Source organism: Anser cygnoides, chromosome 23 (genome assembly GCF_040182565.1).
Source record: "Anser cygnoides isolate HZ-2024a breed goose chromosome 23, Taihu_goose_T2T_genome, whole genome shotgun sequence".
Lineage (NCBI taxonomy): Eukaryota > Metazoa > Chordata > Aves > Anseriformes > Anatidae > Anser > Anser cygnoides.
The window spans coordinates 3,124,785-3,152,732 of NC_089895.1; the positions used below are offsets into that span (position 1 = coordinate 3,124,785).

The following is a 27,948-nucleotide window of genomic DNA, read 5'->3' on the forward strand; positions in this document are numbered from 1 at the left end:
AGGAAAAACAAGACCCTGGGGCAGTTCCCAGTGGGATTTTAAGATCCCTGCCAAGCTGCAAGCATCTCTTTCAAACAAGCAAGGAAGAAAAGCCTTTTCCAAATTCTTTAGACCCTCTCATTACAGCTGTCTGAGACTGGGCTCATATATCCAGGGTAATTACAGGGCATCAATCACAGGAGCAAGTAATGGGAAGGTTGTGGGGTCAGACACGCCTGTCTTGCCTCAGCAAAGCTTTTGGTGCTCAGCTGTTCCCAGCAGGTTTCTTCATCCCTAGCCCATTCAGCACAGAAAGGAACCAGCAGGAAGCAGTCAAGAGGTTGGCCACCCAGTGAAAGCTTTAATGAAGAGCTGATGGACTTGGGGAGGGGGTGGGGGCCATGGGGGAATTCCCCCACCTACAGGAAGAGCCAAATCTAAAAATAAAAGGCCTATGTTCACACTGACAAAGGGCAGGCCAAACTTTGCAAATGCTACATCCTGTAGAATCCAAAGGCACACTCCTGCTCACCTCTTTAAGACCAATGTGCTTGCTTGTTCCCATGCACGACACTAAGCTTTCATCTAGCAAAAAAAAAAAAAGAGTAAAGGGAGCTCCTATAAAAGGTGTTTTTTGACCTTTAATCAGAACTCCAACAAAATCAGGGTCTAGAAGAGGAGATGTAATCTCACAACAAAAGGGAGTAAGTTTAAGTTTGTGGCTGTAGGGAAGTACGGTATCAGTCCTTTAAAGAGGACTTTTCACTAGGTACCATCTCTTCTTGGTTGTCCTTTGGCTATCACACTTCTTGCCTGCAGCACTGTTTTTATGCGAGCAGAGCATTTGCTGCTTTCTTGATTGCAACGGACCAGCTCTTTGTTGTGACAGCCAGCTGTATCCTCCGCTCCTGAAATGAGCAGCTGCAGACAGGCCCCCACCATTCAGCGGTGTCCTTTGTCCTTGAGCTGGAATGCTGTTAGCTGGCGCCACCTTCCAAAGGCCTTAAATAGAGTGGACAAATCAAATACTCAGGTTACCCATGAGGGAATGCAGCCACCCTCACAGTACCCATGAACACAGCTCTCCCTCTAGCACTGGCCATACCAACTGCCTCAGCATTCAAGGAGAGCCCTCCCCTGCGCCCCTTGTGTAGGTGTAGCCAACAAGGCAAGTGGAGAGTACAAATCAGTGGGACAATGCCCTCCATTTCAGTATTTGTTCATTTTGTTAAAGGAAGACTTAATCCTGCATGGCTCTTTGGGAAGCAGAGGAGGGAACTGGCTATTTGAGATCTTGGGCTTTGCCTGCTCACTTAAATTTATAGCTATTTGCCTGACCCTGGGTGCAAGTCACCACAGCCTTCCTGCAACAACGTGGAGCCTGTTTCTTCCCTGAGTGGACTCTTGAGAGGCAGGGGATTAGTGGATTAACATCTGATAACACTGGGGAAGGGGCACATGTCAGGGAAATTGACTGCTGGCACAAAGCTGCGACTAACAACCAAAGATGAACCCATATAAAGCTGGAAGCTATTTCCCTTTGTTACGGACAAGCCCCATCTCTTGATGTATTCAACTCCTCCTTACAAAAGTGCTTTGTCTAGGGAGAGAGATACAGGGAACACCAGTTGTCCCTTTGGGGTGCTTGTTGGTTAGTCACAGAGCCTGTCACCTTCCACATTTTGGTTCCTTAGTAAAGACACAAACCCAGCCACAGAGTAAGAGGAAGCTGTTTCCCACACATCAAAATGCCATGAGTGTCTAGGATTTGGTTCACATTCCTCAAGCAACTGGCAGTTTGTGGCTAATTTTCTTTCTGACATGACCCTTTACCGGAGCAACAGAAGAAGCATGTGGGCCCAGACAATATCCCCACATTGTTTCACCTTCCAGGCAGGAATAAATAATAGCCCTCTTCAGAGAGGTTTGCAAAACTGCATTTGGTGTCCTGAGCTAAACCTTTTAACCCTTGAGACAGTGCAACTGTTAGGTGCCTTGTGTCAGAGGACTATGTCAGAACAGAAGCAGTCCTAAGTGCTTACCTGAGACAGTAAGCTCCTGGCTTCTACTTCCAAAAAGCTCTGCACCACACAGCTTTGTAAGTATCGTCGTCTCCATGCCCTCCAGGCTTTTTCTACCAGCCGCTGCTGGTCCTGCCAGGAAGAAAGGCAGCATACAGATTAGATGGACTCTGGCAGACAAACCACCTCACTTCCATCTAGTTCCACCTTGCTTCCAGTTGCTTTCCCGGTACTCTTTTGAATGACTTTGCATTGCTAACAACCAACCACAGTGCTGGCTGCTAACAAAGCTCTGGCTGAATTACCATCTACTGCAAATATTGTGGCTAATTAAGTTACAGTACCCTGGGGCAAGGACGGTGCCCTTTTAAGAGACACCATGCAGCTCCTCAGTGAGTATGTGTGCGCTACACATGCATCACGTCACCTTGTCCCAGGGGCAGGACAGAGCACATCATCTCACAGAGTTCGTGACCAGGAAGCCGGACAGACCATGGGGTCTGTTCCACAGGTGGCTGCGGCCTGAGCAGAACGGGAGACCACACGACATCCCTCAGTAGGCTGCAGGCTCCAGAGGGATGCTCAGGAACGCAGACTGCAATACTTGCTATGGACTTCTTGCACGGGCTGCAGACAATCTGTACAAATCCTGTCTCAGCCTCCTGTCCGTAAAATGGAGCAAAGCACAACTAAATAGCTGGGTATGACAGTTTGCCATGCGGGCTTTTAAAGAGAAATCCGGTAAAAATAGCCACAGAAACAAAAAGGGATTTCTCATGCACACTACTGCGTGTTAAATGCCCAGGTCTCACCTCTTGGGACAAAGTGAGGCTACGAGCAAAGCAGGCTTGCCCAGTAACATCCATCATTGCCACCCTCAGAGCAGTACCAGACACTCACCAACACTTGTGCCAGCATCACCACCCTGCTGGCTTCTTTCCATTGATGCCATCCCTTTGCCAGACAGCGCAGCCTCCTGCCACGCTGGCACCGGCGCAGCATCGCTGTGCGATGCCACCACCTCAGATACTTCCTCCTATAGGCAAAGAAGAGAGGAAAACAAGCATTATCAGTCCAACAGGGTTCAGAGGCAAGTCTTCCTCTGGGGGCAGCACAAAGATGAAGCTCAGAGCTCTCCACTCTGCTTACCCAAGCCTCTTCTCATCCCGCTTCTCAGAGTCCACCTCTGCTTTGTTCTCCTGGATCCCGGCATGTGCAGGAGCAGGTCCTACCAAGCCATGTCTTTCTAGCAGCTGAGGGAGCAGCAGCCTTTCAGCTCTTCTTTGGTTTCTGTAGATCACCAGCCAACGGTGAACAGCACTGGGAAAGAGCCCAAAGGAGGAAGCTAGTGCTGAAGCCTTTTCTCTGCATCTTCTCCTTTCTAGCAAAGAAAAAAGAGATCACACAAGAGTTAACAGTGGAGCTAGACAGAGAGATCAGAGCTGTCATGAGCCATCAGTCCTTTGGCCACTAAAGCCAGAAGCAACTCACAGTCAAAATTTGAATGCCTTGAGAACCTACTTCACAGAGAAATCCCGTCATTTGGCTGGCAAACACTGCTGCCCTTCCTCCTCACTCACCCTCCCCCTATGGTCCCATGAAAGGAAGAGAAAAGGGAGCGTCTGCTTACTTAGGGACCAAGACAGAGACATCTTCCTGCTCTTCCTTGCACCTATCAGGGTACTGCATTGCCGTGAGCACTGGGAAAAGGCAGCTGTTTTTGTCCAGTAGTTGCAGGCCTGCAAACAGAATTAACACAGCTGCAGCCAAGACTAAACATGTGCACATACAGCACAGACACACAGACTAGCTTTAGAGGTACATTTATGTTCATAACCCTGCAGGTAGTTTAATGTGCTAGACCCCAGGCTAGAAACTGTACAGATGAGATCCCAGCAGGACTGACTCAGCCCTTCCAAATCAATCCAGCTCCTTGTGGTTTACTGGCTGTGAACCTTTTGAAATCGTATGCACCTCTGACAGCTCTGCCTGCTCTGCAGGGGCAGTGATTATCCCGTCTCATCTTTGAGCAGAGAGGAAGGAGTGCACTTGTCTCTCTGGTCAAAATGTCCCCGTTCTTTAATGCTGCGATCCAGATGGTGGCTGCAATCAGTACCAGATTATGAAGTTGTGTGCACAGTCTGTAAAGAATTTCAAGGCAGAAACTAAGCAGTCACCACAGGCACAAGTCCAAACAGGTTTTCTGATGAGCCCTGTCAATGCATCTCAGGGCCTAACAACCCCACCATAGGCTTCAGAAGAGAACAGGGAGTTCTTAATTGTCTCATAAGGCCCTTCCTCTCTTACCTGTTTCACAGCAGCCACAGACCCTAGGCGGAAGGCTTGCCGTCCCCTCGAGGCCAGTCGCCAACGGTGACAGGCTTTAGCCTGAGAGCGTCCCTGCCGCTGGTGGTTTCTCTCCTCTCTCAGCACCTGCTGTTTAGCTGTCAAGAATTTCACCCTCCACTCAGCAAAGCTTGCTACTAGGAGATGGTGCTCTCTGACTCTTTTGAAAAAAGAGAGGGCTTCGTGCTGCCTCAGTCTATAGGCAGTGACCTGGACCCAGATGTTTAGGCACCTGGAAAATAATACAAACGCAGAAGAGTGGCAGATACCCAAAGTCACATTTCTGATACAGCACTGAACAGACTATGGACCAAATTCTACCTTTTCAACCCACTGTGTAGTATCACACACACGTGATCAAAGCAAGCATAAGAGCATTCAACAAGAAAATGGGCTGTTCCTTGTTACTCCATCTGCAATCGACATTTACGTATCTTTCTTTGTGTTATGTACCTTCCAGTGCCTTGTCCTTGGGAGCTATAAGCCCAGACTCCTTGACTACAATTGCTTTCTGCTAAAAAATTCCCCTCCTTTTACTTCAGTTTCCCAGAGCTGGTACTTCTAACTCCTTGAAGCCCAAGAGTATGACTGCTTCCTTCTGGCCATTTTAGCATTTCTGCTCTTCAAACGCCCCTTCAAACTGAACGCGATGTTATAACATTTTACCTTTGCTGACATAACAAATGCTTTTCCCAGGCTGCCCTGCCACTACACCTAGTGGATCCCTCAAAAAAAAAAAAGTCTGATCTTTCTCTGTGCCAGCAGCTGATCTTTAAGATAATGCTTTATAGACGAAAGCTTTTTCTTATGGGATGAGAATAAAACTGCCAAAACCTCCTTCAGCACAGATCACAGCAGACTCAGTTAAATCTGCTTGCTGTAAAACAAGGCTGGATTTGAGATAGCAGCTTGTTGCAAAGATGCAGATTTTCATCTTTTTCTTGCCTGAAACAAAAGAAGGACCTGCCATACATGGGATATATGGCTAGAAAAAATAAATCTTTATGCAGACAATTTTATCCCCCCCTCAATTTTAAAAAGAAAAAAATTCTACAGAAGGAGTTACTATTAACATATCAACAGCACTGTAAATCCACACCTACAATAATTTCTCCTATATCTTTCTTGTACCCTGATACAAGAATGGCCCCTTGTGCAACCCCAGAAGCAAATCTGCTTTTAACTCCTGGCTTGTCCTTTTGGTTCCTCGTTCCACTTGGACCTTCATTATGCAAATTGCCCCACTGCACCAAAGGGCAGAGGTGTAAATATCTTCTGCCTGGCAGACTTCTCTGAAGATAATCTATTGCAGGTTATCCTAGCATGAAAAATGCACCCCTCAGAAGAGAGGGGGCTCAGCCTGTACCATGTCCAGGCTGACTGGTAAACTGATTTATTTACTGATGTCCAGGTGAGAAATTAGAAGCTCTCTCTCAAAGGAGAGCTCAGAAGGAAGATTAACGATGGAGACATACTCCACAGGAAGGAGCAACATTAAGGACTTCTCTGAAACACACTTCCTGCTAGGGTGCCCCCACACAGATTGATTTGCAGAAAAAAATGCAATTGGGTGGGGGTGAGCATAGAGCCTAGACACCACAGCCATTAAGGTTTTTACGTTTTTTTTTTGTAGTTGTTGCTTTTTTTGTTGTTTCTTTTTTTTAATTACAGAAGCTCCGCTCACGCACAAGTTAACAGTACTTTTAAACCCAACCTCTGGTCGGAATACACTGGATCCACTGCTGCATAAATTGCTTTTCACTCAGATTCCCTTGGAAATGCTTCAAAGGCAGGAAACAAACCTGTGCAGGAGAAGACGCTCCCAGAATAAAGCAGCATTTTTCAGTTGCCTTGTTTGGCAATACCATGTCTGCAGGATCAACCTCTTCTTCTTCTGGTGGCTGTGCTGAACCCATCGTTGCTGCAGCTCTCTCATAGCACAATTCCCTGTGAGAAAACAAAGGAGCCTGCTGAGCTGAGTCCTACTTCTTTCCTCCACCCTCCATCACAGAGTCCAGACAAAAGCAGAAAATACACCTGCTACAAATACTGAATTGGACCATAATAAGATTTCTCTCTTTAGCAGCTGAAAAGACTATTCAGTTCACCTTTCCCCAAGTTGGTTTTTGTTCAGGAAGCAGTGTCAGACCTCCTTCATTTTTTATTTCCTCCTCCAAGCAAGGTATCACAGATCAACTCCACTCTCATCCGCAAGGCAGTTTAACATCAAAAATTGTGAGTGCTCCCTCCCTGGCACAGTGTAAGTATTTAACACATTTAAAGTACTTGGAATCCCTTGAGGGACAGGATCATGACTGTTAAGCAGTCCCTAAAGATACATCCTGCTCCCACTGAAGCAAAGCCTGACAGTTGGATCTGAAGAAACATGTTCAAGTTCACAGTGCAGCACAGGAACTGCATTTAACTCCCTAGCTGCTAAAATGCACTACTTGATCGTTCCTTTGGTAGTGCAGCTAAGTGAGATCTGCCCCTTCTCCAATCAGACTCCCAAGGATAATCAGCTCCCTAGCATAAAGCAGGGCAACAAGGTGCTCCCTGGCCCCTGGACTAGTGTGCCATTCCAGATGAGCAGTGCAGAGTTACAGCCAGAAGCAGGCGTTTCTCCATCCCAGCCATTCCCAGTGTTCTCATACAGAGGCAAGTGCTGCTGTAGGATGGGGTAACTCACTTTGACAGTAGGAATGCCAACACCACAGAGCATCAGCAGTCATCTGCTGGATGTGACACCTGAATCTCTGGTCAGCTTCCACTTTCTGGACCAGTCTCTTCTTCCACAGGCTGAAAGCCGTCTGGCAGCAATGAACTTGATGTTTAAGGGCTGCTGCTGCTTTTTGTTTCTGGTTTTCCACAGCCCAGTGATGCCACCTGAGAAAGACTCTGAGAAAGACAGAAGTCACGGGAGTGTCTGTAGGAACAACTCAAATAGATTCAGAGATTACCAGACAAGGAAATACCTCTGCACGCAGGATTTCTCTGCTTGGTGCCAGCAGCTCTTCACATCCCTCTCAGAATTGCAGTCCTATAATACAGAAAAGCAAAGAGATCCTGAACTCCTGCTTGGACACAGTCACTCCATGCAGCTCAGCCCATTCTTACTGCTGTGCCTTCTGTGAAAGCTGACACTTAATTCCCTGTTGCTAACCCCCTCACACCACACGTACATCCAAACATGAGGGCCTAACATCCATTTTAAATTCTAGATATATGGCCAACTTCCAATTCAACTAGAAAGTGGAAGGGAAGAGCTGCCCTGAGAAATGTCTCAATTCCCCAAACCTTCTGTCTGAACACAGGAGAAGAACAGTGATATCTTCCATCTGCTGATATTGAAACCCAAAGGCTCTTTGCTAATTCAGGCTACGCAAAAGAACAGTTGTATGTTTTTCAGCCTCACCTCTTTCCACGTAGAGTTACCGATGAGCAGCTGGACATTACTGTCTGGATTCTGCAGTGCCAGAGACTGGAACTGACCTCCCACAAACCAATTTTCTCTGTGAGACAAAAGCATCAGTCAGAACAGGGAGAGAAAGAAGGGAAGTATCTGGAAGGCTGCTGTGAGATGACATGAGTGACTAGCCAGAAGCAAGGAATTCTGCCAGACCAAACAAGGGACCACTTCCAACAGCATCTCCAGGAACCAGGCTCCAACTCACCTAGATCCACTACTCCTTGAAGGGAAGGAGGCCTGCGAGTACAACTCCCCATCGAGCTCAGCTGGCAGCTCTGCACGCTGGTGCAGTTGCAGGGAAGAACTGTAACATGGCACATGTGTCACGTCTTCAGCAGTCACAATGGAAGAGCAGCTCTGCTGGCTGCTGTCACTAAAACTGTATTCCTGTATGTATGGAGAGAAGAACATGCCATGAGATGTGTCCTCACAACGGAATCACTCAGCTAACAGTTCTAACCATATAATTTAATCCTCTTTTCAGCAATCCAGAATACTTCCAAAGGAACTGCAGGCTAGCAAGGGCAGCTCTGGAGTGCAAACATCCTTGATGGGAAAGTTATTTCTGTACTACTCTGGGAATGGTTAACCCCAAAACAACACAGCAAACCATCACTGAGGCAGTGCATATGCCCATTTCCAGTTTTCTCAGTGATAAGACTTCTTTTTTTAATCTCACCCTTTCCACATTGCAGCCACAAACAGGAACAAATACACAAGAGAACCACACTAGCTCAGCTGCTCCCTATATCACTAAATGATGAAGTAGGGAACATGCAGAGAGAAGTGACTTTACAATTTCTGATGACACAAACTCCAGGGCCCCACAGGCTGAGGGCTCTTCAGGCCTAAATACTACGCACAGTTTCTTAAAGACAGTCCCATGTTGAAGCAGAAATTTTGAAAAATTTCAACAATACAATACATCAGATCAGTCTGAATGTAGGGGCAGAGATGCCCTGTATCAAGACATCCTCACCTTTTCCAGCGAGCTTTGAGAAGTGAGAGTAGCTGGAGCGCTGCTGTGGAAGCCAGAAGATGTTGAGAGGTCCTCACAAAACAGCAAGGCAAGAGATTCTTCACAGACAGTCTCATGAGAGTGCTTAGGACTTGGTTCAATTGTCTTCAGCATGAGAAACTTTTGATGCCATACTTTCAGAGCTTTTCTGAGTCTATACTGCTCCAGAGCCTGAGTGAAAGAACTAAGACAGAAGATACTGAGACAGTAAAGTGAATGAAAAGAGATATCAGAGGGGAACACTAGTACAGACATGACAGATAGTACAAGGGGTTCTTCCAGAAGGACTGGAAGTCAAATGGATGCTACCAAAGAGGGCAGAGTTCCAGGAACTGGCTCTTCACCACTCACTCAGCTCTGTGGTGCTCATAAAGCCTCGCTTTCCACAGCAGATACACTCTCTGCAGTTTCACCTTCAGGCACACGTCATCAAGAGAGTAGCCTGTTTTCTCAGGAAACCATCTCCCTGCCGTCCACCGTGGCTGACTGTCATGTCTCTCTGTCACAGTCTCATCAGCTACTGAGCTTACAGCTGGTCCTGAACCAGTTACAGAGATTAACAAAAGACAACATTTGTCAGCAGGCATTGATAAGAAACAGTCCAGCTCAGCCCCCTAATAGCTTTCTTTCAAGGTTTAAGGCTTTCTCCAGGGTTTATGATACAGAGACCAATGTGCCTATAGCATCAGTGATACATCCAGAACAGCTAGCCCTCCATCCACTGCCCATTGTATTTGTTAACACCATCTGAGCTGCTGTTACCAGGCTATTTTCCTCCACTGTACAAGTGGAGGAGGAACGAGCCTAGGCACCTCCAAATCTTAAGGTTATGCACATGCCCAAAGGTGCTCACCATAACGTTGCCTCCGTCTCAGAAGGAAGAAGTTCACCATCACCTGCTTATTGCTTTCTCTGATCTGCAGCATCTGAACCCACTGCTGGAAGTATTTCCTCAGTGATTCTACTCTGAGATGGGCCAGGTTGCACCTGTAAAATGCTTTCTGCTCAACAGTCTCCTTCCACACACTGAAGCACCTGAGAAGACCAAAGGAAAAAAAAAGAATGCTGAACTACTGATTTTCTTCAGGACTTTGGCTTCCAGGTCCCTTAAATCAAATTTCTGCTACCACTAAACCGATACAGTCTTCAACCAACAGACACTACTACATTTATTAACTCTTAAAACAAAAAGAATGCAATGGCTTTAAGATGGAACAATGCATCACTGTCTAGGTTGGCTCCATCATTCCTTGGAGTTTCAGAGTGAATACTTCCCACATTAAAAATACACCCCATCAACTTACCGGGAGACTAAGCTTCTTTGGATACAAGTTGTCAGTTGTAAAATCTTTTTCATATCTAAGCATTGGGACCGCCACAACTGGAAAATGTTTCGTAGCCGCTTCTTTTCCAGCAGGGCACGTGCTTCCAGGAGCCTGGCTTCCTCTTTGCTCAGCAGCTCCTTCTGCAGGTGCCACAGTCTGAAAGCTGCTATGTTACAGGGCAGGAAGAGATTGACAGGAAGAAAAATAACTTAGAAGATCTTCAGACTAGTTAGTGTCACACAGCAAACATCTCCAGGCTGAAGATCACCTGTCTGAGGCATTTAAGGGAAACAGCTCACATTGCTGGAGCAACTGCATCTGCTGCAATTGGACTCATACAAGAAGCAAAGCAAAAGATGTACGGCAGGGCAGGTGAGCCACCCTGTACCGCCAGAGACTGGCCCAGCTATTTGCAGGATCGAGCTCTGAAAGAGTCAGGTCAAAGCAACAACTAAGGACTAGCCAAGAAATATAGTAAAACAGTGACTTCCTTCAAGCTGTTCCAAGGCTACGGAACACGTGCTTACCAGCCAGACGTCTCATGTCTCTGATTGCTTGAGTTCTCCAACAAAACTCATCTCCCTGCCTACGATGAAGCTGCGTCCAGAGTTCACTCTCCACCCTGAAAGTCATAAGCATGCTTTAACATCCTTCTGATCAAAAACGCTCACAGAACAGAATCCACAGCTTTACTTCTCATTAGATAGCTCTTTCTGTCTGGACTTGCTCTCCTGCTTTCAGAATCAGCAGGCAGAAAAGGTCTTTTCTTTTGACCTATCCCCTGTCCTGCTAGAGACTTTGAGACTGGAATGAAGTGATGCTATTTACACCTGTATCCCATAAACAGATGGTAGCTGAACTCAAGAAACAGTATGGGAGTATTTCTGTCAGACAAATCAGACTGAAACACTAGTGCACAGAAGTTCCAGAAGTTCTGAAATAGGATTGTTTCATTCTTAAGAGCTTTAAGTTACTAATTGTTGCAACGTTATCCACAGCAATACATCCACAGACCTGGAAACAATTTTTCCACAATCTGAGAAAAATTTTGCTGTGTCTGTAAACCTCCACTTGTCTGAGATAACATAAGAGAATCCTCTCAGCTTACCTACAAGCCTGCTCAGCTTCCTTCAAGTATGCTGCTGTAAGCTGGTGCCGAGCTGAGGTTGTCATAGTTGCTAATCTTCCTAATCCAGACAAACCCACTGATGAACTTTGGGTATAAGAATATGGCGCAGGCTGTGGAGCTTGCTTCTTGCCCCTTTTTGCTACAGCTTCATTCCACTGAAGGAGAAACCACAGTTAGAACAAACTGTAGGCAAAATGTCAGTACTAGGGTCCACACCACTGAATTTCACACAGGTACTCCTTCCTCCTCCCTATCCAAATACAACTTCTGTCTTCTCTGACCTCAGAAAAGATTTCAGAGAACAGAAAATTCATGGCACTATTTCTACTGGCCCATTCTCACCTTGCGGAAGCTGGCAGCTAGCAGAGCCGAAGCATGTCTCTGCTGGGCTACCTCCAGCTGCATCCTCCTCAGGTGCACAGCCCACTGAAAGGCCCCAAGGCCCTTCTGAAGCAGTCGGCGCCTGTAAAGCTGTGTGGCTGCAGCCCTCTTCCAGAGGATGTGGTCCCTCCAGGCTTGGAAATACCTACTTACTATTTGCCTGTCACGTAACTGCTGGAAACTTTGAGAAGAAAAAGAAAAAACAAACAGAGGTGATCTCCAGTTAACAGACATAAAAATTAAATGCAGCCAAGAGGTGGCAATCAGACTTCAGCCATCAAGCTGAAAACAAGTATTTCAAATCACTCTCTCTAAAAAGTGAAGAACCTGCAGCCTCACACCAAATTAAGGCGTCCATCTCACACACATCTTATCCACAGATCACAAATTTGAATCCCATCTCGTGGATAAGCACAGTTCTTAATCTTCACTAACTCTGCAGTGAGCATGCTAGAATTTGCTGCACTGAAAAGTAACACATACAGTACCAATGCTTTTTCATTGCTACCAACAATGAAGGTTAAATTCAAAGGGGTAGAATTTAAAAGATACAAAAATTATTTTTTAAAGCACACTATTCTAGACAATAAACCTTTGAAAAGAAGTAGATGTAGCTCCAGATCTAATAATGGCAGAATGATGTAGGTTAAATACTAAAACCAGGATGTGGTTCCTCAGCCACTTTCCACCAGTTTTCCTCGCATTAACTACCAGAGCACACATACAAATTCAGTCTTTTACCTTTGCTCATGCACCTTCAAAGACCAGCAGCTGTTCTCTGACACCTGCAAACAGACAGAAAACAGTAACTCACATGATCATTTCACTACCCCACTGTTGAAGACTGTTTTCAGACATTAACAGAACTGGAATTTCAGGACCCTGCAGCTATGCAGAGTAAAAACCAGCTTAATGCTTCCCATCTGCATGTAGATCCTGGAAATACAAACAGGTGTCTACATTCCCAAGATCAACCAAGTGAACAAGCTGGTGTTTAGGAAGATGCATGCAAGAGAAAGATGCACATGTTGGGATGGAGCCGGATCATCACAAAGGATATTCTGGCCATTCAGTGCCAGAAAACTATAGGACAAGCATCCCCAACACCATTGTGCTTCAACTCTGCACCTCTAGCAAAAAGCAGTACCTGTCAGCAGGGATGCTACACAGTGAGCACACCCTCACCTCTCTGCAGGCAATTTCCTGTGCCTGGTTCCCTTCTTCACAGCACTCTGGTTCTTGGACACTCTTCTCCCCCAAAGGATCTTCAGAGCAGTCAAGATTGGCATCAGCTTCCCAATTCCTCCAGCTGCTTTGGTAGGAGCATTTGTTTCTCCTTCCTTCTCTGCTCACGTTCCCACATTCTATGTCAGAATATTCACCAAAGCCTTTTTCAACCTGAATACTGGAAGGGCTGGACTGGCTGTTGCCCACCACTGTCATTCTCCTGGCTGCTTGTGATATGGAGTCACAAACCTCTTCTAACACTTTGCTGGACTCAACAGGAGGTTCAAAATTGTTGACTTCTGCAGGTCTAATACTAAGCTGCTGTATTGGTCTAAACTCTTGATCTCCAGAAGGAGAAGCGACTCTTAAACACACTTCCCTTGGAGTCCCATACATGGCTACACCAACATTCATCTGAGCTCCCTCAAAACACGTTTCCATTGACACCTGCAGACCCTCAGGATACAGGCTGGCTGGAAGATCTTTTTTCCAAGGTATAGGACATGCGAATGCCCCACCAGATGTCTCTTTAAGAGCCTTTTCAGAAGAATGAATTTTTGTATGAACATAAAGACCACCAGTTTCTTCTGGAGTTGACTTTGCCTGGGACTGGCATCTGAAGTGAGGGGAGCAGTTGTTGGAGGAATGTGCTTTTGTATCCACAAGCCTGCCAGAGCCCACCCCAGCAGACAGTCTTTCTGGCCAGATGTCACCTGAAAGTTTCGTTCTCCACATGCTGGAGTCAACACACCCACATCCATGAGAGACAGAGATAGGTTCAGCATGACTCAAGTCCCTTGCCACTGCATCAAGGCTCCAGCCTTTGGCAAATGGGATGCTCCATTTCAACCTTGCCTGAGCAGCACCATTTTTCACTCCAGCTAGCTGCTCTCCTGTGCTCAGGGTACTAGAAGCTGAATCATCAGGAGCAAAGCACAAACTGCCACTGCCTGGAGGAGAGCTGGGCTCCAAAGGAAGGGAGCCCCGTATTCCCATCAAAACAATTTTTTGCTTCAGTCTCCAGACTGAACAGTACAAGCCAGCAGAAATCCGTGACAACTGCAAGAGAGTCTGAAGGGACTCCAAATTAGGTAGACCGAGATCCCCCAAAGTCAGGGCTGAACTAGGACAAGCATTCACACTGTCACCTGAGCTCCTTGAAGAGGGACACAGCTCTGATTTGTGTCTGAGAGGGGAATCTACAGTATGAAGTGACAAATGTTTATTGACCAGTGAAGGGTTCCCAGGATCAGTACAAGATACAGGACGGAGCTGCTGTTTTTCTACTGGGTAGTCACCGTTCTTGTTCCTTCCTTCTGAACAGTGATGGTGAGCAGTAGGTGCTGAGCAGGTGCCAACTGCCTTTGCTTTCTGATGGTGTTGCACTGACAAAGCAAGATGGGGAATCCTGTGAGCCACATGCTGAGAGCTGTGCTGCTGCAGCCTGAAGCAGAGATTATTCTGCTGCTGGAAGCGGGAACTGGAGAACTGACTGGTGGTGTCCTGGAAGAGCTGAGAAGGGCAGGAGAGATTAGTCTGTATCGGACTGGGCTCGCTCTGCCCAAGTGACAGAGGTGTGGTACAAACCCAGCCTTGTCCTGCTGCCTGGCTGGGAGTTACATCAAATGCAGCAGCCTCAGGCCAGCGATGAGAAACGTCTACTTGACTTCTAACACCCAAATACAGATCAACATTCACATTCTTCTGAATGTTTCTTTGCTCTGAAGAAAAATAAGAAGAAATATAAACAAAGGAGCATGCATATTTCTCATCACATCTTCCACAGTTTGCCATAGGCTTTGGGTACTTGCGTTTTAAGTCTCTTGTCTCCACTTCACCAGCCTTTCATTGATCAGAAATCAAGTTCGGATCTCCTCCACACACATTTTCTCCAAGGCTGGTAGGAATAACAATGTCTGGACTTAAGGTACTGTTTAACTGCGTAACAACTGGAAATTTGTTCACAAATCATGTTACAGCCCCACAAAGGTTCAAGGCTATGTAGAGACCAGTTTCTTCTTGTTCACACTACAGGATGAAACTCTCTCTAAATACAGAGAGAATCCGTAGTGTCCCCTAACTCGGAAGAATTAGGACATAGATGGGAGGCCTAATTTGCTATTAAGTCAGATGGTTATACATACAAGTCTCATGCAGAACACAGATCCTTAAGTTGCTGGTAATGGGTAAGTGCAATTCAGGGGGACTGTACTTTCATTCTCTCAAATTTTAAATACAAGTTAGCAATCACTCTGTCATTCTAAGCATTCTTTTCCATCTTTCATTTAAAAAATGAAAATGGCATTGTGAAAGAGACACACCTATGCCATCTTAAAAAAAGAGGCAATTTGAAAAGAAAGACAGATTCGCTTATAAAATAAATGCCCATCATCTTTTTCAAATGTACTCAAATAGCAGAAAGTCTCCTTTCAAATTGGATTCTGTTTCCAAAGCATCTGAGCCTGAGTCATCCCTGGTTGCAAACAGCATGCCCGTGCTCCTCACATACCACAGACCGGGGAGTACACTCAATTGCTGAAGTGACAGTAGATAGTCATGCAACGTTGCAATTATCCCTGGGAACTGCTGTTACTGCCTTTCATGTCAAACGTAGCATGAATGGAAAGATTCCATTATTTTTTCAAGACAAGCAGAAGTTGGCAACTACAGAACGAACAGACAAAGCACCGATGCCTTCTTTAGGGCACTTACCCTAATGTATAACATCAAAATGTAGCAGATTGGTGATCTGTAGAAGCTGTCCTTGCATCCCAGGAATATCCAGACAACTAGCAATGCATCACAAAGGAATACTATAAAAGATTTTGAATGGTGAAAGGACACGACAGCATCATGCTTTATCAGTGCTGTTTTGCTCCATGAGCACCTGAAACCTGGCACCAGACTTTTACTCCCAGGAGCCTAGACAACCTATTTTCTTAATAACTAATGCATTTTTTTTTTCCCAATTACTTTTCCAGTTCTTTCTGCCAGGTACCAGACCGAATACACTGTCATGATTATTTTAGTGGTTGTTCTTCACCTGACTCATTCCTAATTTCAGTCTCATTGAGACCTGAAAGAAATAGCATCCTTTAAAAAGCAGTTTGTTATCCTTTCCATAACTGCCAGTCAGGATTTTAACGTAGCCACTTTTAAGCAGTATTTAATCTCACTCAAGAGGCAAAAAGATCGTTATGAAGTGCTTTTCAAAATTTCCTCTAAGGCCAAAAGAGATACTCAAGGCAAGCTGTGTATTTTGCAAACTGCAAAAATCCACAACCTACAGATTTCACGTTGTTTTTAATGTTTCCAGCTAAAGCATTTAATGCATGCCTACTATTTACAGTTTACATTGTGCAGCAAACACTAATGCATTAAAACATGAAGTAAATCCAATTATGTAAACAAAAATTAAGCTGATCAGTGTACTTCTGGTGTTGTTATAAGCAAAAGTAAATAGCATAATTCATGAAGAGTAATTCAAGCTCTTTCAAGTGAATACCACTTTAGTGGTATGATATCAAGGACAAATACATAACAAACACGTAAGTACCACACAGACAATGATGATTTTCCTATTCTTGAAGATCACAGTCCAAGCTGGGACCAGTGGCTGGTCCCACATCACACCACGCATGCTTTAGAAACAAGACTATTGCCCCACTGCTCGCTCTTACAAACCAAACCATCATTTCTAATGCATGCTCAGCCTTGAGCCTCATGTTTTTACTTTAAGATTAAAAGACACGTACGAGTACTCTTCCCTGAAGCTGCCAGGGGGGCAGTTACTGCTCCAGCAGCTGAGGAACGGCCTCACAGGAGTGCCCTTCCCATGCAGCCAGCCAGGAACCAGCATCCCAGGAGCTGCATCAGGGAGCAGGGACCCATCGCCCACCACCCGCGCCCGGGGGAGCTGCTCACAGGCCTGCAGCAGGCACAGGCCCCATCACTGGGGGCATCCCACCGGGGTCCACAGCAGTCTCCATGGGTGCTGACACAAACCTCTCCTCACAGGCACTTACTCACTCGGACAGCCGTCTCCGGACATGCCGCTCGGCCTCGCCAGGACCTCAGGGGCAGGACAGCCGCCTCTTTGTCCCTGCTCCTCAGGGCGCTGGGGCAAACCCGCTGCTTTGCCCCCCCCCTTACCGCCCAAACCCCAGCAGTGAGCTCACTCCAGCTGGGCCACCGTAAGCAGCTTATCCCCTACGATTAGCAACGCCGCCTGTCCCCAGGGCTGCAGATGGAAAGCGGCTCTCGTCCATGGCTAATTAAAGCTGAGTCCTCACCACGACCCAGACGAGGTGGGGCAGGGGTGGTTCACCTGCAGCCTCTCCCGGGTGTAGCTGTGCCAGGTGCCCGCTCAGCGCCTCAGTGGAGGGGATGCGTCTTCCCCCTTGCCGCCCGCCAGGTACCCCATGCCCTGGCTCCTGTCAGCAGCACTGCAGGTGGGAAACGCCAACCCCCCAAAAAAAAACACACACCAGGGCACATCAGCACTGGAGAATTAGCGAGAAAAACAAGAAAACAGAGCATCGCACCTGCTGCACGTCTGGCAGAGGAGACCCCACTGAGAGGAGCCCTGTGGTGAGGCCAGGCTGTGCGGCAACACGACGGGCTGGATGAGGCCCCACAAGCCCTCCGACATCAGGTATCGATCTGAGAACACGCTGGTGCTTATTTTAACCAACAACCGCCCTCTGCCTCAGAAGCCAGGAGAAGGGCATGGTTTTTACTGTCATGTCTCTGATTTAACACCCCAAATTGGCATCCCTGATTCACAGTAAGCATATTAATAATCCTGCCTTGTTTTTCCTCTTCTCAGCTCCCCAGATCTAAATTCTCCACAGGAATGCACACAGCAGGTCAGCTAGATGGGTACTGATAGATTTTTTTTTTTCCTTCCACTGGAGAATGGCTTGGAAAGGCCTCATTAGATGTAACCGTATGTTCATGCAAATACTCAAAAAGCTTTGCATTTAAAGCAGCCATTTTGTCTGTGGTCCACTGGTCTAAGGAAGGAAAAGCTGCTTACAGTCTGAGTGTTTAAGCACGTTATTCAGGGATCCATACTTTCACTGTACAATTTTGAAGAATTGAAAAGCAGTAGCTGAACATGCAGTCCTATAAAACCTAGAAAATTCTGCCTACCTATTCTTCATTCTTCCCCACCTGATAACAGAGTAGACCGATTCCTAGTCCAGTGCTTTGTTACATGGCAGCCTGCAAAGTGAATCCACAACACTCATCTCAGGAGACTAAACCAGACTATTGCAGTTTTATGGCATTTACCACACGCTCAGTCCTAGCCTAAGTGATGATGGTCCAGGTACAGCAGCGGTTCGCTGTAATGCTTGTGTAGTATAAGGAATGAAGCATCTGCTGATGTTTAAAGGAATGAAATGAGAGAAAAATGCTTGTTTTTAAGAATAGAAAAGGCATGTTTCTAGAGGATAAAGCAAAGTTAACAGGGCTTTTGGTCACTGAAGAGTCAACACAGCAGCAGGTCTTGAAAGAGAAATGCAATTGTCAAATAACAGATGTATGCTTTGAATGTGAACTTGCTTCAGAAAAAACACAGATCTTCCCAGCACTAGTATTTTCATTCTGCTAAGGCTGACAATCTTTTCTCCTAAAAAACAAGTGTTCAACAGGTTTCTAAGTATTTTACCCTGAAAGTCACAGCATGGCAGGTTTGCTGTGCATAAGATGAGTATTTATAGTTTGACACACTCCAGAGTTCGCTGCTGTGTAGAGCTACACAAACCCACCTCTTCCTTTTCTCAGTCCTTTTACTAGCCTACCTTCATCACCCACACACACATCCCCTTGCAGTACCCATCACGTGTCTGTGTAAAGCTTACACTAACGCCGTCGAAGCCCTGTAGATCTTGCCCCATAATGGCCCTCCCAGACTGCCTGGCTACAGTCCCAAATCCTTAGGAATACATACATTTTCAAATAAGACATAGGTGACCAGTGTAATTTTTCTAACACAAAATCTGTGTTCATTTTTATAGCTTTCTTAGAAAAATGTAACATTTCCAGTTCTGTTAAGACAGGCAACTGAAGGCAGGACATTTCAAGGCACAGAACATCTATAATCAACATTTAACAGGCATTTTAAGTATCCCAAAGGACATTCAACTTGTGTAAAAGCATCAGTGAATACTCTCTGGTCCAGCAAGAGCATTTGATACCAATGTATCAGCTGTATGCAAAACCACAGCTAGCACAGGGAGTTACGGTCATAAATCTTAATTAAAAAACATCAAAAACACCCCCCAGGAACTCCCAGATGTTTCCTGGAAATGTATCAGCATGAAAGCAGGCAGAACTGTGTTAAGAGCAGTCCGTAAGCCTTTTAAAGATAGTTTGTCCAGGAGTATTTGAGTGGTTCCCTTACTTACAGTAGAGAGGATGCCCAGTACAAAACCTGGAAGAACGTAGTAGGTTCATCCACTTGCATATACAGGGGAGGGATATGGGGGAGAGAGGAAAGGAAAGGGTACAGGAATTACAAAGTCACAGTGCTTAACATGTTATTAGAGATCTTCTGGACTTACTCCAGGAACCCCTCTGCCTAACCTTCAGGGAGGTGAAAGAAAAGTATAATCACATCCTCTCCTATTTGCTCAGTAGCAGGTCTTGTGCCATCAAAACAGACATGGGAGTAGTGTAAGGCTGGACTGGGTGAGGGAGGTGTCCGTTCTGTTGCAGATGAGGACCTCAGTATGGATGCGGGGCTGCCTTGCTTGGGTCAGGCCACTGCGGAGAGGCATCCTGTTGATCAATTGGCTCATAGGTGCTGCGATCCTGGCCTGCACGGGTGAGACCTGAACAGAAAGGGAAGAGAACAAGCTTGAAAATAAATAAGAAGCACAAAAACTGAATCCTCTAGAAAAAAACAAAAGCTCAGGAGCATACCACATTGGCTACTCTACCAGCTCCCCAGTACATGTTCTGGGACCTTCAGTATACAGGCAGGAGGTAAGAAAACATCCTTCCAACAAAGGCAGAATAGCTGAGGTGTATTTGAACATGCCCCTTTGCTCCCCAAGAAGCGCTTTTAGCCATGGGGCTGTTTAGAAAGCAAAATTTGCAATAATACATAGCAGCATAGCAGGCTGCTGTAATAGCATATTTCAGCAAGATCAAGTTTATGAGATGAGTTTATGGAAAAATCAATAGATCTTGCAACAAACAGAAGCAGCAGGAACCATGGCCAGCTGACAGCATGGGCTTAAGAGCATGATTCATTTGTGAACCACTCTTCCAACAACCCAGCTATGTCTCAAGTGTGCCACACCATGGCACTACTTTGGAATCCAGCAGTGCTCCCAGTTGCACTATGAACAATTTGTCCATGGTACAAGACCGGTACAAAAATCACCTTACTGTCCAGGGGATGAGCAGGGAAAGGACAGAAACCAAAAGTGTGCACAGACAGCTCTCTATAGGTCAGGCATCTGCCACGGCTAGAAAGCAACCTGAATCAAAGGTGGGTCCCAAACCACGAGAGGCTTGTTCTACGCAGCAAGAATGCTGCCAAGCTGAAAAAAATCTGTTTCAAAAGAAAATGAGAAAGGACCAGAAAAAAAAAACAACAGAGCACAGTTAAGTTCAAAAGGAAAATACCAGATATTAGGAAAACGAGGGAAAGTTTGTCAGCCACATTTAGCAGAAAACAGCACAGAGTTCATACTGAGTGTTGTTAGAAAGACAGTTCAGGAGAAGATATGAAACTGCAGAGTGACTGAATTCCAACCTGTGCCTAGGAAGAAACTCTTTGACAGTATGCCTGTGTTGGAGTACTGTGGTAAAAAGGGAGAATACTCCCAAGTTCCAAGCAAAGGGGGGGAAAATCAGTCACTCCATAATGATACCTATACTTCCCATGGGATACAGATGTCAAATCCCAGTTATAAGCAGTAAGCAGCTCATAAACAGGCACAAACACAGCCCATAGCAGAACACCACAGTTGTCACACAGGCCTTCTGACATGGCTGAGACAAATCTGCCTGGCATTTACACAAGCAGCTGATGTAGAAGACATCCACATTCCACCATTAGAGAGATGCAAATAGCACGTAACACCCTGAAACCACCATTTTCCTTCAGTGACATCTCCTTCCCTGGAGGCATTCACCTCTTTTCACAGGAAGCCTCATACTGCTTTGGTGCTAGCAAAGAAGGTGACAGCTTTCAAACACTGCAACGTCAGTTACACCATCCTTTGTCCTGCACAGCCTTAGGAAGGAAAAAAAGCTAACTGTGCCAAGCTGCTGGTTTTGCCAGGGTGAACTCCCATGCAGCAAACAATCCCTGGCAGCTGCCCCACTATGAACTAGCACCAGGCATGCTTGGCAAAGAAGCTGAGAACATCCAGCCACAGCCCTTCTCTCCGGCAAGGATGCCACGTTATCATTAGCAACTACAACCAAGAGAAAAATGAGTGCCTCCAAGCAAAGTCGCATGAGGTAAACATCAGTCCCATTTACCAGGTGAGGAAACAGAAGTCCAAAGCATTCAGGATAGCTAGGAGATGAGACCCACATAAGCACAGAGATAGGAAATCCAGCTTCTTTCCTTCTCAGGCATAATCCAGCTATACAGGATGCTGCCTTTACTTTCCCCACAGAAAGAAAATAAAAGGTTGACAAAGAGGGAAGGACACCCAAAGACTTCCAAAAAGCCCACAAAAATGCAGGAGGTGGAAGAGAGGAAAAACCTGAGTTACACTGAATAAGAGTGACAGCAGTGGTGTCAATACCATAATGGGCAAAATTGCTGTCAGACGAGGACTCCAGATCTGCAAGGAAAGAGGAAGAATGCAAATTTAAGGACTAAGACATGGCAGGACCACAAAAGAGGAAAACAGACATGAGAAAGAGAAGGGCCATCCCCCTCCCTGGAAAGGGGGACAGAATCCAGCTGCACAAGGCTCAGGCTGAAGGGTACAGAGTAGAAAGCAGTCTTCTCTAACACCAGAGGGTATGGCCCACATGGATGCGGAGGCAGAAGCAGCATCCTACCTATGTTGAAGGCGTACTCTCCTCCACGCTCCCGGTACATTTGGTACACAAAATAGCAGGACGCAGGTTTAAGGAGGAGGCTGAAGATCGCCATGCCTATACTGAACCGCTTCACATCAGTCAAATAATCATTTGAAGGGTAGAAGACACAGACATGAATGATGTCTGTGAGGACTGTGAGCAGCAGGCCAGTCAGGAACTGGAAGTAGAGAGGGAACAGGATGTAAGGTGAACAGGGGATTAACCACTAGGAGTAACAGTCAGTTACAGGGTCTGTTTGCTGGAAAATCTGCATTCACACAATCATGTCTTCACCCCAGTATCACACATTTCTAACCCTTTACCTGGGGTTAGTGTCAACAGATTCCTAACTGTATGATCTCGTATGTCATGCATTTTCTTCACATCCATTATACACCTTCTCATGATATGTTCCAAGGCTGCTTATTTTTGCTTGCCCATCTCTTTAATGATCAGAGAAGGGATTTATAAAGCCCCTCTAACTCAAGCGTACTAAACACAGAGCCCTCTTCTGGCATTAAAAAAGTCACAACAGCTGGTAAAAAAATAAAAATCAGATATTCCTTACCCCTGAGAAGCAAAATAACAGATACTGAGTGCTTCTCACCACAGTTTATAGTGCTTAAGTAAAATCCAGGCTCTCTTGGGGGTGAAAAAGTGAGTTTGACTTGTTGACTGCTATATTGGGAACAGCTGAAGATCATCACTGATTCAAAGGAGCTGTTTCTGCCCTCCACCCTCTCCCTAAGCAGCTGGGTCAAGGCAAATACTCTCACACTCACCATCATGATGGCATCAAGGGAATCTCGCTGTACAACAGCCCAGATCCCCACTGCAAGGATACTGAAATTTCCCCAGGCATAGGAGGCTGGAAACAAGTAATTCATGCATCCCCTGCCAAACAAGACAAAAAAACCCAGCCCAAATTCACAATAAGCCTGCAACAGCGTTTGCATTTATCCCTCCCATATAAGCACTCGGGCTTAGGATCTTGAACAAGGCACAAATGGGGAGTGCTGATTCCCCAAGAACATCCCATACCTACTTTGAAGGAATACCCTGTTCTCACCCAGGCCAGGCAAGTTACTCACCACACTGTAAGCAGCCAGTGTACCAGAATGATGGCCTGTGGAAAAACAGAGAGGAAGACAGGTCAGCAAGTTGGGAACACTGGGGGAAGATTGATGTGAAATTACACTATCTTGTCACCAAGAGTGCCCTGGACCCATGAACCACTGCAGAAAGCTGGCTTAGCAACTGGGACAGTGAAGACAAAACCATTTTTCTCTGCTTCTCTTGCTGAGTATTTCCTGTGGTGCTACACTATAGTCATTCATTACTGTTGTCATCTCTGTTGACAGTTGATTCAGGCTGACTTAGTCTTTCCTAAATGCATTATTGATTTTGGAACTCCACAAGACTTTGCCTGCTTTCTGTACAATCTCATTCACACTGTGCTAGCAGTTTATACATGACCAGTTTGGCATCCACGATGTCCAGGGATAGTCAAGATCGAAGCTTCCAGCAATTTTGCTGTAGTCCTCTGTAAATCCTCCTTTTACCTCTTTCCAGCATGTTAAGAACAGTGGATTAACCTCGCTGCAATATTAACAGACCTGAAGGTATCTTCTAGGAGCCTAAGGAACTGATCCTGCCGCAGTACGCAGCTCTTTTCATCCCCAGTGAAGCCACCAGGGCCCAAGCTCTGACAATGCCCTAAGCAGCAATAAGATAATGCTATCAGAGATTCTGTACTTTTCAGGTGTCCGTAATGATCCTGATCTTTGTGCTGCTCAAGGCAACAAATCCAAAAAGAAAGCGTCTCCCTGTAAGAAGTCACGCAAGGATTCTCTTCACGAGCACTTGACATTTCTGTAACCAAGGAGATATACTCTACGCATTTATTAAAACAGCAAATGGGAGCAAAAATATACCACTTCACTCTTTTCTATACATATATCCACGTGTTCACTTGCTTTTGAACCTGCAGCCCAATTTCAACCATGTTTGACAATGGGACATTACTCTCCAATGTCTGCTCTCTAAGCAGGTATGGAAACAGTGATATGGAAGGCAGGGTCTGTTAGCAGCTTCACGGGGGAAAGGCTGAAGCCAGGACCCAACTCTATTACATATCAGAGGATCCACGGGAAGCAGGCATTCTCCCTTTTTCCCCTTCTGTGAGAAAGGCTCCAGTTGGCATTTACACTGACTTTGGTACAGAAGCAACAGAAAACATCAAAACCCCTCTGAAACATGCCTACCCCCCTCCATATATATATATATATATATATATATATATATATATATAAACACACACAATTGGGAAATGAGTAAGTAGAGAAGAACTAAATTACTTGCTTGACATGGGAAAGCTGTATGCAGAGAGGGGCATTAAGACACTAAAAAAATAAATATTTAAGTTCTACCGACACCCTGCTACGTTTATTGGCTCAAAACCTCTACCCGTGCTCTAACTTCACACAGAACTAGTTGCTTAAGGCGGGTTAATAACCAATGAAGCTGTGACAAGTGAAGCAGAGCCAGGAAATCAACAGGAGTGATGCAGCTGCTGTGGCTTGTACTGTTCTGCTAAGATATCACAACGTAGATATCTGATAAGATAAAGCTCTCGCTTCACTGCGATACACCAGCATATCTGCTGGGCATTCACCCTGAGAAGCCCAGACTTTGTCATAACTTCAAACACTGCTTAAACAGATTTTTTAATAATGATATATTTTTTTAATTGCTCACGAAAGCCTACAAAACACTTCGCCACCTCCCGCTACTTCCCCTCCTCCCGAATTGTACCACAGAGACCAGGCACAAACTGCTAATCAGTAAAATACAACATGTTCCTGGGTAAGAATGGAGACATGCAAATAGCATTTACTCAAGAGACTATCACAACATCAGGGAAATTCTTAATTAGGTAGTATTTAATTGCATGTTACATACCCGCAAGACCCCTCAAGGCTCACCAGTTAACGTAATTAATGCAGTTTTTTTTTTTAAAGCTGTCTAGATCAATATTGCAGTTATTAAGTTACGAAGCATGCTCAGTCACTAGCATAGAGTCACGTAAATGAGGGATGATAGCATGGGGGACTGCATGAAGATAAACGTAACATTCCCTCCTAGCTATTAGTCTGAGTTACCTGACAGTTCTTCAGGGCAGTATGGAATTTGCTGATGGTCTTGGTTTGCTTTAACATAGAAAACATATCCTTAATGAAAGGGATTTAAGGCTACAGTCATCACAAAAGATTAGGTAATTTGCAGGCAGTCTCCTGATAAGACGGAAGAATTTATTTCCATCTGTTCAAGGAAATCTGTCCATATCTACGAAGGGCATACATTATTTCTTTAGAGAAAGAACTCCTAAGGGTTGAACTAACGTTGAGGGCAGTAAAATATGAGGGGTAGAAATTTGGTGCCCATCTCTTTTGGGCAAGATGATCATGTGTTTCAAAGCATCCCATCAGGGCGAGCTGAGAGTAATAATGAGTAGTTAAGCAGCGAACAGGCTATCCAGAGAGCTTGTAATGGCTCTATCCTTGGAAGTTTTTACAAGTCAGCTGAATTTTGAGCTGACCAGTTTGAGCTACTTTTGAAGTTAGCTTTGCTTTGAGCAGGAGGTTGAACTAGGTGACATACAGAGGTCTCTCCTACTCAAAATCATTTTATAATTCTGTGACCTAGCACGTGAAAATGCCTGAAATGAAAACTTACATTTCCAGGCGCATGCATTGTAAGGCATTGTCCAAGCTTGATCAAACTTTGTATGTCAAGGTTTAGCACAGTTACTGCTATAATCGTAGGTGTCAAACATTCACTGACAAAATAAGCACTACTACTCGAGCTGAGCCAGTAGATGCTGTTCCACGGGTGTATTCCTCATCTGCAAGTAGCTTAGAGAGGGACCTCAAAGGTAAAACATTGCTGTGTTCTGGCACAAACACAACTCAGTCATGCAGTTTTCTTGGAGCTCTTTTCTTTCACGAGGCTCATCTTTTTAATCTCACAGAAACTGTAAGCAGTTAATGCCAACGAATAGCAGCAGCATGTTTTATTCCCAGTCTGTCTCCAAATAAAAGCCTTCCCCACCTTTGTGATGTGTTTCAGAGAAGCAGCCATAACTCAGGCACAGTACAAAGATGCAGGTACAGTTATTAACTCACTATGCTGCAGACCTTCAGCCCCAGAGCAGTACCAGCAGACTTGACAACAGTTACTTCTTAATGCTGAAAATAGTTTGTCCAGATCAAGGTCACTCTTACCCAGGAAGAGATTAGGGAATGGTTCCCCAAAACCAGAGAACAGCAAGGTTTTAGTTATGTTGTCATGGTGACTCATTCATTCAGGAACTATGTCTGTTTTCTACTTCCCATGGTGGAATGTGCATTTCATTGGCAGATTTTTTTTTTTAATTAGATGTAATTTTTCACTGCTTTAGCATGGGGGGGGAGGGGGGGGTAGTTAAAAACCAAAGCAGAACACAAGACCTTTTAATCTTCCAGTGCTCTGGGAATTGTACAGTAGTTGAAATTTGTCAGCGCCAAATATCAGCCACTTTCCAGAATGTGATGCAATCCACATGACAGGCCTTGAAAAATCCATTTGCTTATGCACCTCTAAAAAGGGAAGTCACTTCTCTCCGTGAGCTATTAAGAGGGGGAAACATGATTATATGAACTCTCAGCTTTCATTTAGCACATTCACATGAAAGCCTTCCTGTACAAAGCTGAATTCCTAACAGCAGCCGAGAAAACGCTGTCCTCCCCACCCGTGGGCAGCCTGCTCCAAGGCTCCCACCACTCACAGCTTTGTGAATCAATAGCAGCCAAAACCTGATGTGATCTGTGATGCTTTCATTCCTCAGGCAAAGTTTTAACCAAAGGCGGCTCCTGAAACCTGCCATACCAGACGAGATACACAAAATAGGGAAGCTGGGAAAAGGGACATGTGCGCCTGGAAGTCTCAGGGATCTGAAAACACAATAAAAGGAGGAAAAATAGAGGAAAGTTTCATCTGCCTGGTATCAGGGAAGGCTTCAATATCAAACAGCAATGTCAAAAGCAAACGAGTGATTTTAACCTCCTACAGCTTCTCTGCAAGGATGTGCTTCTTCCTAAAGTTAAAATTTAACGCAACTGTGAGAAGTCCCTGATTTCCTATTTCTGTCCACCAAATATCTAAGGAAATTTTAAGATTGCTCCCATTCAAGCCCTCCCTGCCCAAAACCAGAAAAGCAACTTCTATTATCTACGTGCTGATAACCTCAAAACAAATGGGAGCACTTTCCCAAGGCGTTTTGCCTGACAAGCAAAAACTTTGCCTCCTCAGGCTCTTCGGTAGTGTTTATCCTAGATTAGTCCTGGTCAGCTGAGCTAGGAACCTCCAGGGACACAAGTTTTAGGGACACAGGCTAGCAGGCAGCTGCCCCAGCCCACTCCTCGGCCACTTCAGCAGCTGCCCTTAGCAGACAACTCGGAGTCATCGCCTGCCCGCCTGGGCGACCGAGAGCTTTCGCAGCGTTTACCCGCGTGATGAAGAAGGCTCAGAAATCCCCACTTTTCCTCCTCAAAGCCCTCCGCAACCCACCGGGCTCAAGGCTGGTGCTTTGCCAGAGGGCGGCCGGGCCGAGCGCCCGCTCCGCAGGCTCCCCCCGCTGGTTACCCCGGCGGGAGCCTCCTCAGCCCCGGCCTCCTCCTCCGCCTCCTGCTCCCTCCGGCCTCCTCCGCCCCGGGGAGCCCGGCAGCGGCTCTGCCCCGCTCCCCCGTACCTTGAGGCTGACGGCAGGCAGCTCCATGGCCACGGCCCGCCCGCCCCGAGACTCCCGGCGGCGGGGCCGCCTCCCTGTGGGGCCGGGCCCGGGGCCGCCCAGAGGAGGGCAGCGGGGCGGGAGCAGCCGGGACGCGGCCTCGCCTCAGCCCCCGGGGCCGCCCCGTACCCGCCCGGCCGGCCCCACCGCCCCTATGGCCCCTCCG

General features: G+C 46.0%; 2 protein-coding genes across 6 annotated transcripts; both read right to left on the minus strand.

Annotated features, from left to right (window-relative positions):
- Positions 1-624: 624 nt before the first annotated feature.
- On the minus strand, positions 625-18,730 carry C23H1orf167 (chromosome 23 C1orf167 homolog). Of its 2 annotated transcripts, none has more exons than XM_048067705.2 (20): positions 12,854-18,730; positions 12,410-12,453; positions 11,630-11,849; positions 11,267-11,442; positions 10,686-10,780; positions 10,138-10,321; positions 9,687-9,868; positions 9,185-9,371; positions 8,795-9,017; positions 8,021-8,202; positions 7,762-7,858; positions 7,322-7,386; positions 7,036-7,244; positions 6,149-6,293; positions 4,308-4,578; positions 3,631-3,739; positions 3,150-3,381; positions 2,901-3,036; positions 2,022-2,132; positions 625-981 (listed from the first exon to the last, which is right to left on the minus strand). In XM_048067705.2, exons 1-20 carry the CDS (start codon positions 14,687-14,689, stop codon positions 922-924), a joined length of 4,764 nt encoding a protein of 1,587 aa, XP_047923662.2. In that variant the 5' UTR covers positions 14,690-18,730; the 3' UTR covers positions 625-921. The 2 variants fall into 2 exon arrangements, with proteins under 2 accessions (XP_047923662.2, XP_047923661.2); XM_048067704.2 differs by having other exon boundaries at positions 10,138-10,324.
- Positions 18,731-18,880: 150 nt separating this feature from the next.
- AGTRAP (angiotensin II receptor associated protein) lies at positions 18,881-27,931 on the minus strand. 4 transcript variants are annotated; one of them, XM_066982304.1, is made up of 6 exons: positions 27,744-27,931; positions 23,047-23,081; positions 22,738-22,849; positions 21,935-22,133; positions 21,673-21,711; positions 18,881-19,734 (listed from the first exon to the last, which is right to left on the minus strand). In XM_066982304.1, the coding sequence occupies exons 1-6, from the start codon at positions 27,768-27,770 to the stop codon at positions 19,628-19,630; spliced, it is 519 nt and encodes a 172-aa protein (XP_066838405.1). In that variant the 5' UTR covers positions 27,771-27,931; the 3' UTR covers positions 18,881-19,627. The 4 variants fall into 4 exon arrangements, with proteins under 4 accessions (XP_066838405.1, XP_047923713.1, XP_066838407.1 ...); XM_048067756.2 differs by lacking the exon at positions 27,744-27,931 and adding an exon at positions 25,117-25,288; XM_066982306.1 differs by lacking the exon at positions 21,673-21,711.
- Positions 27,932-27,948: the final 17 nt, after the last annotated feature.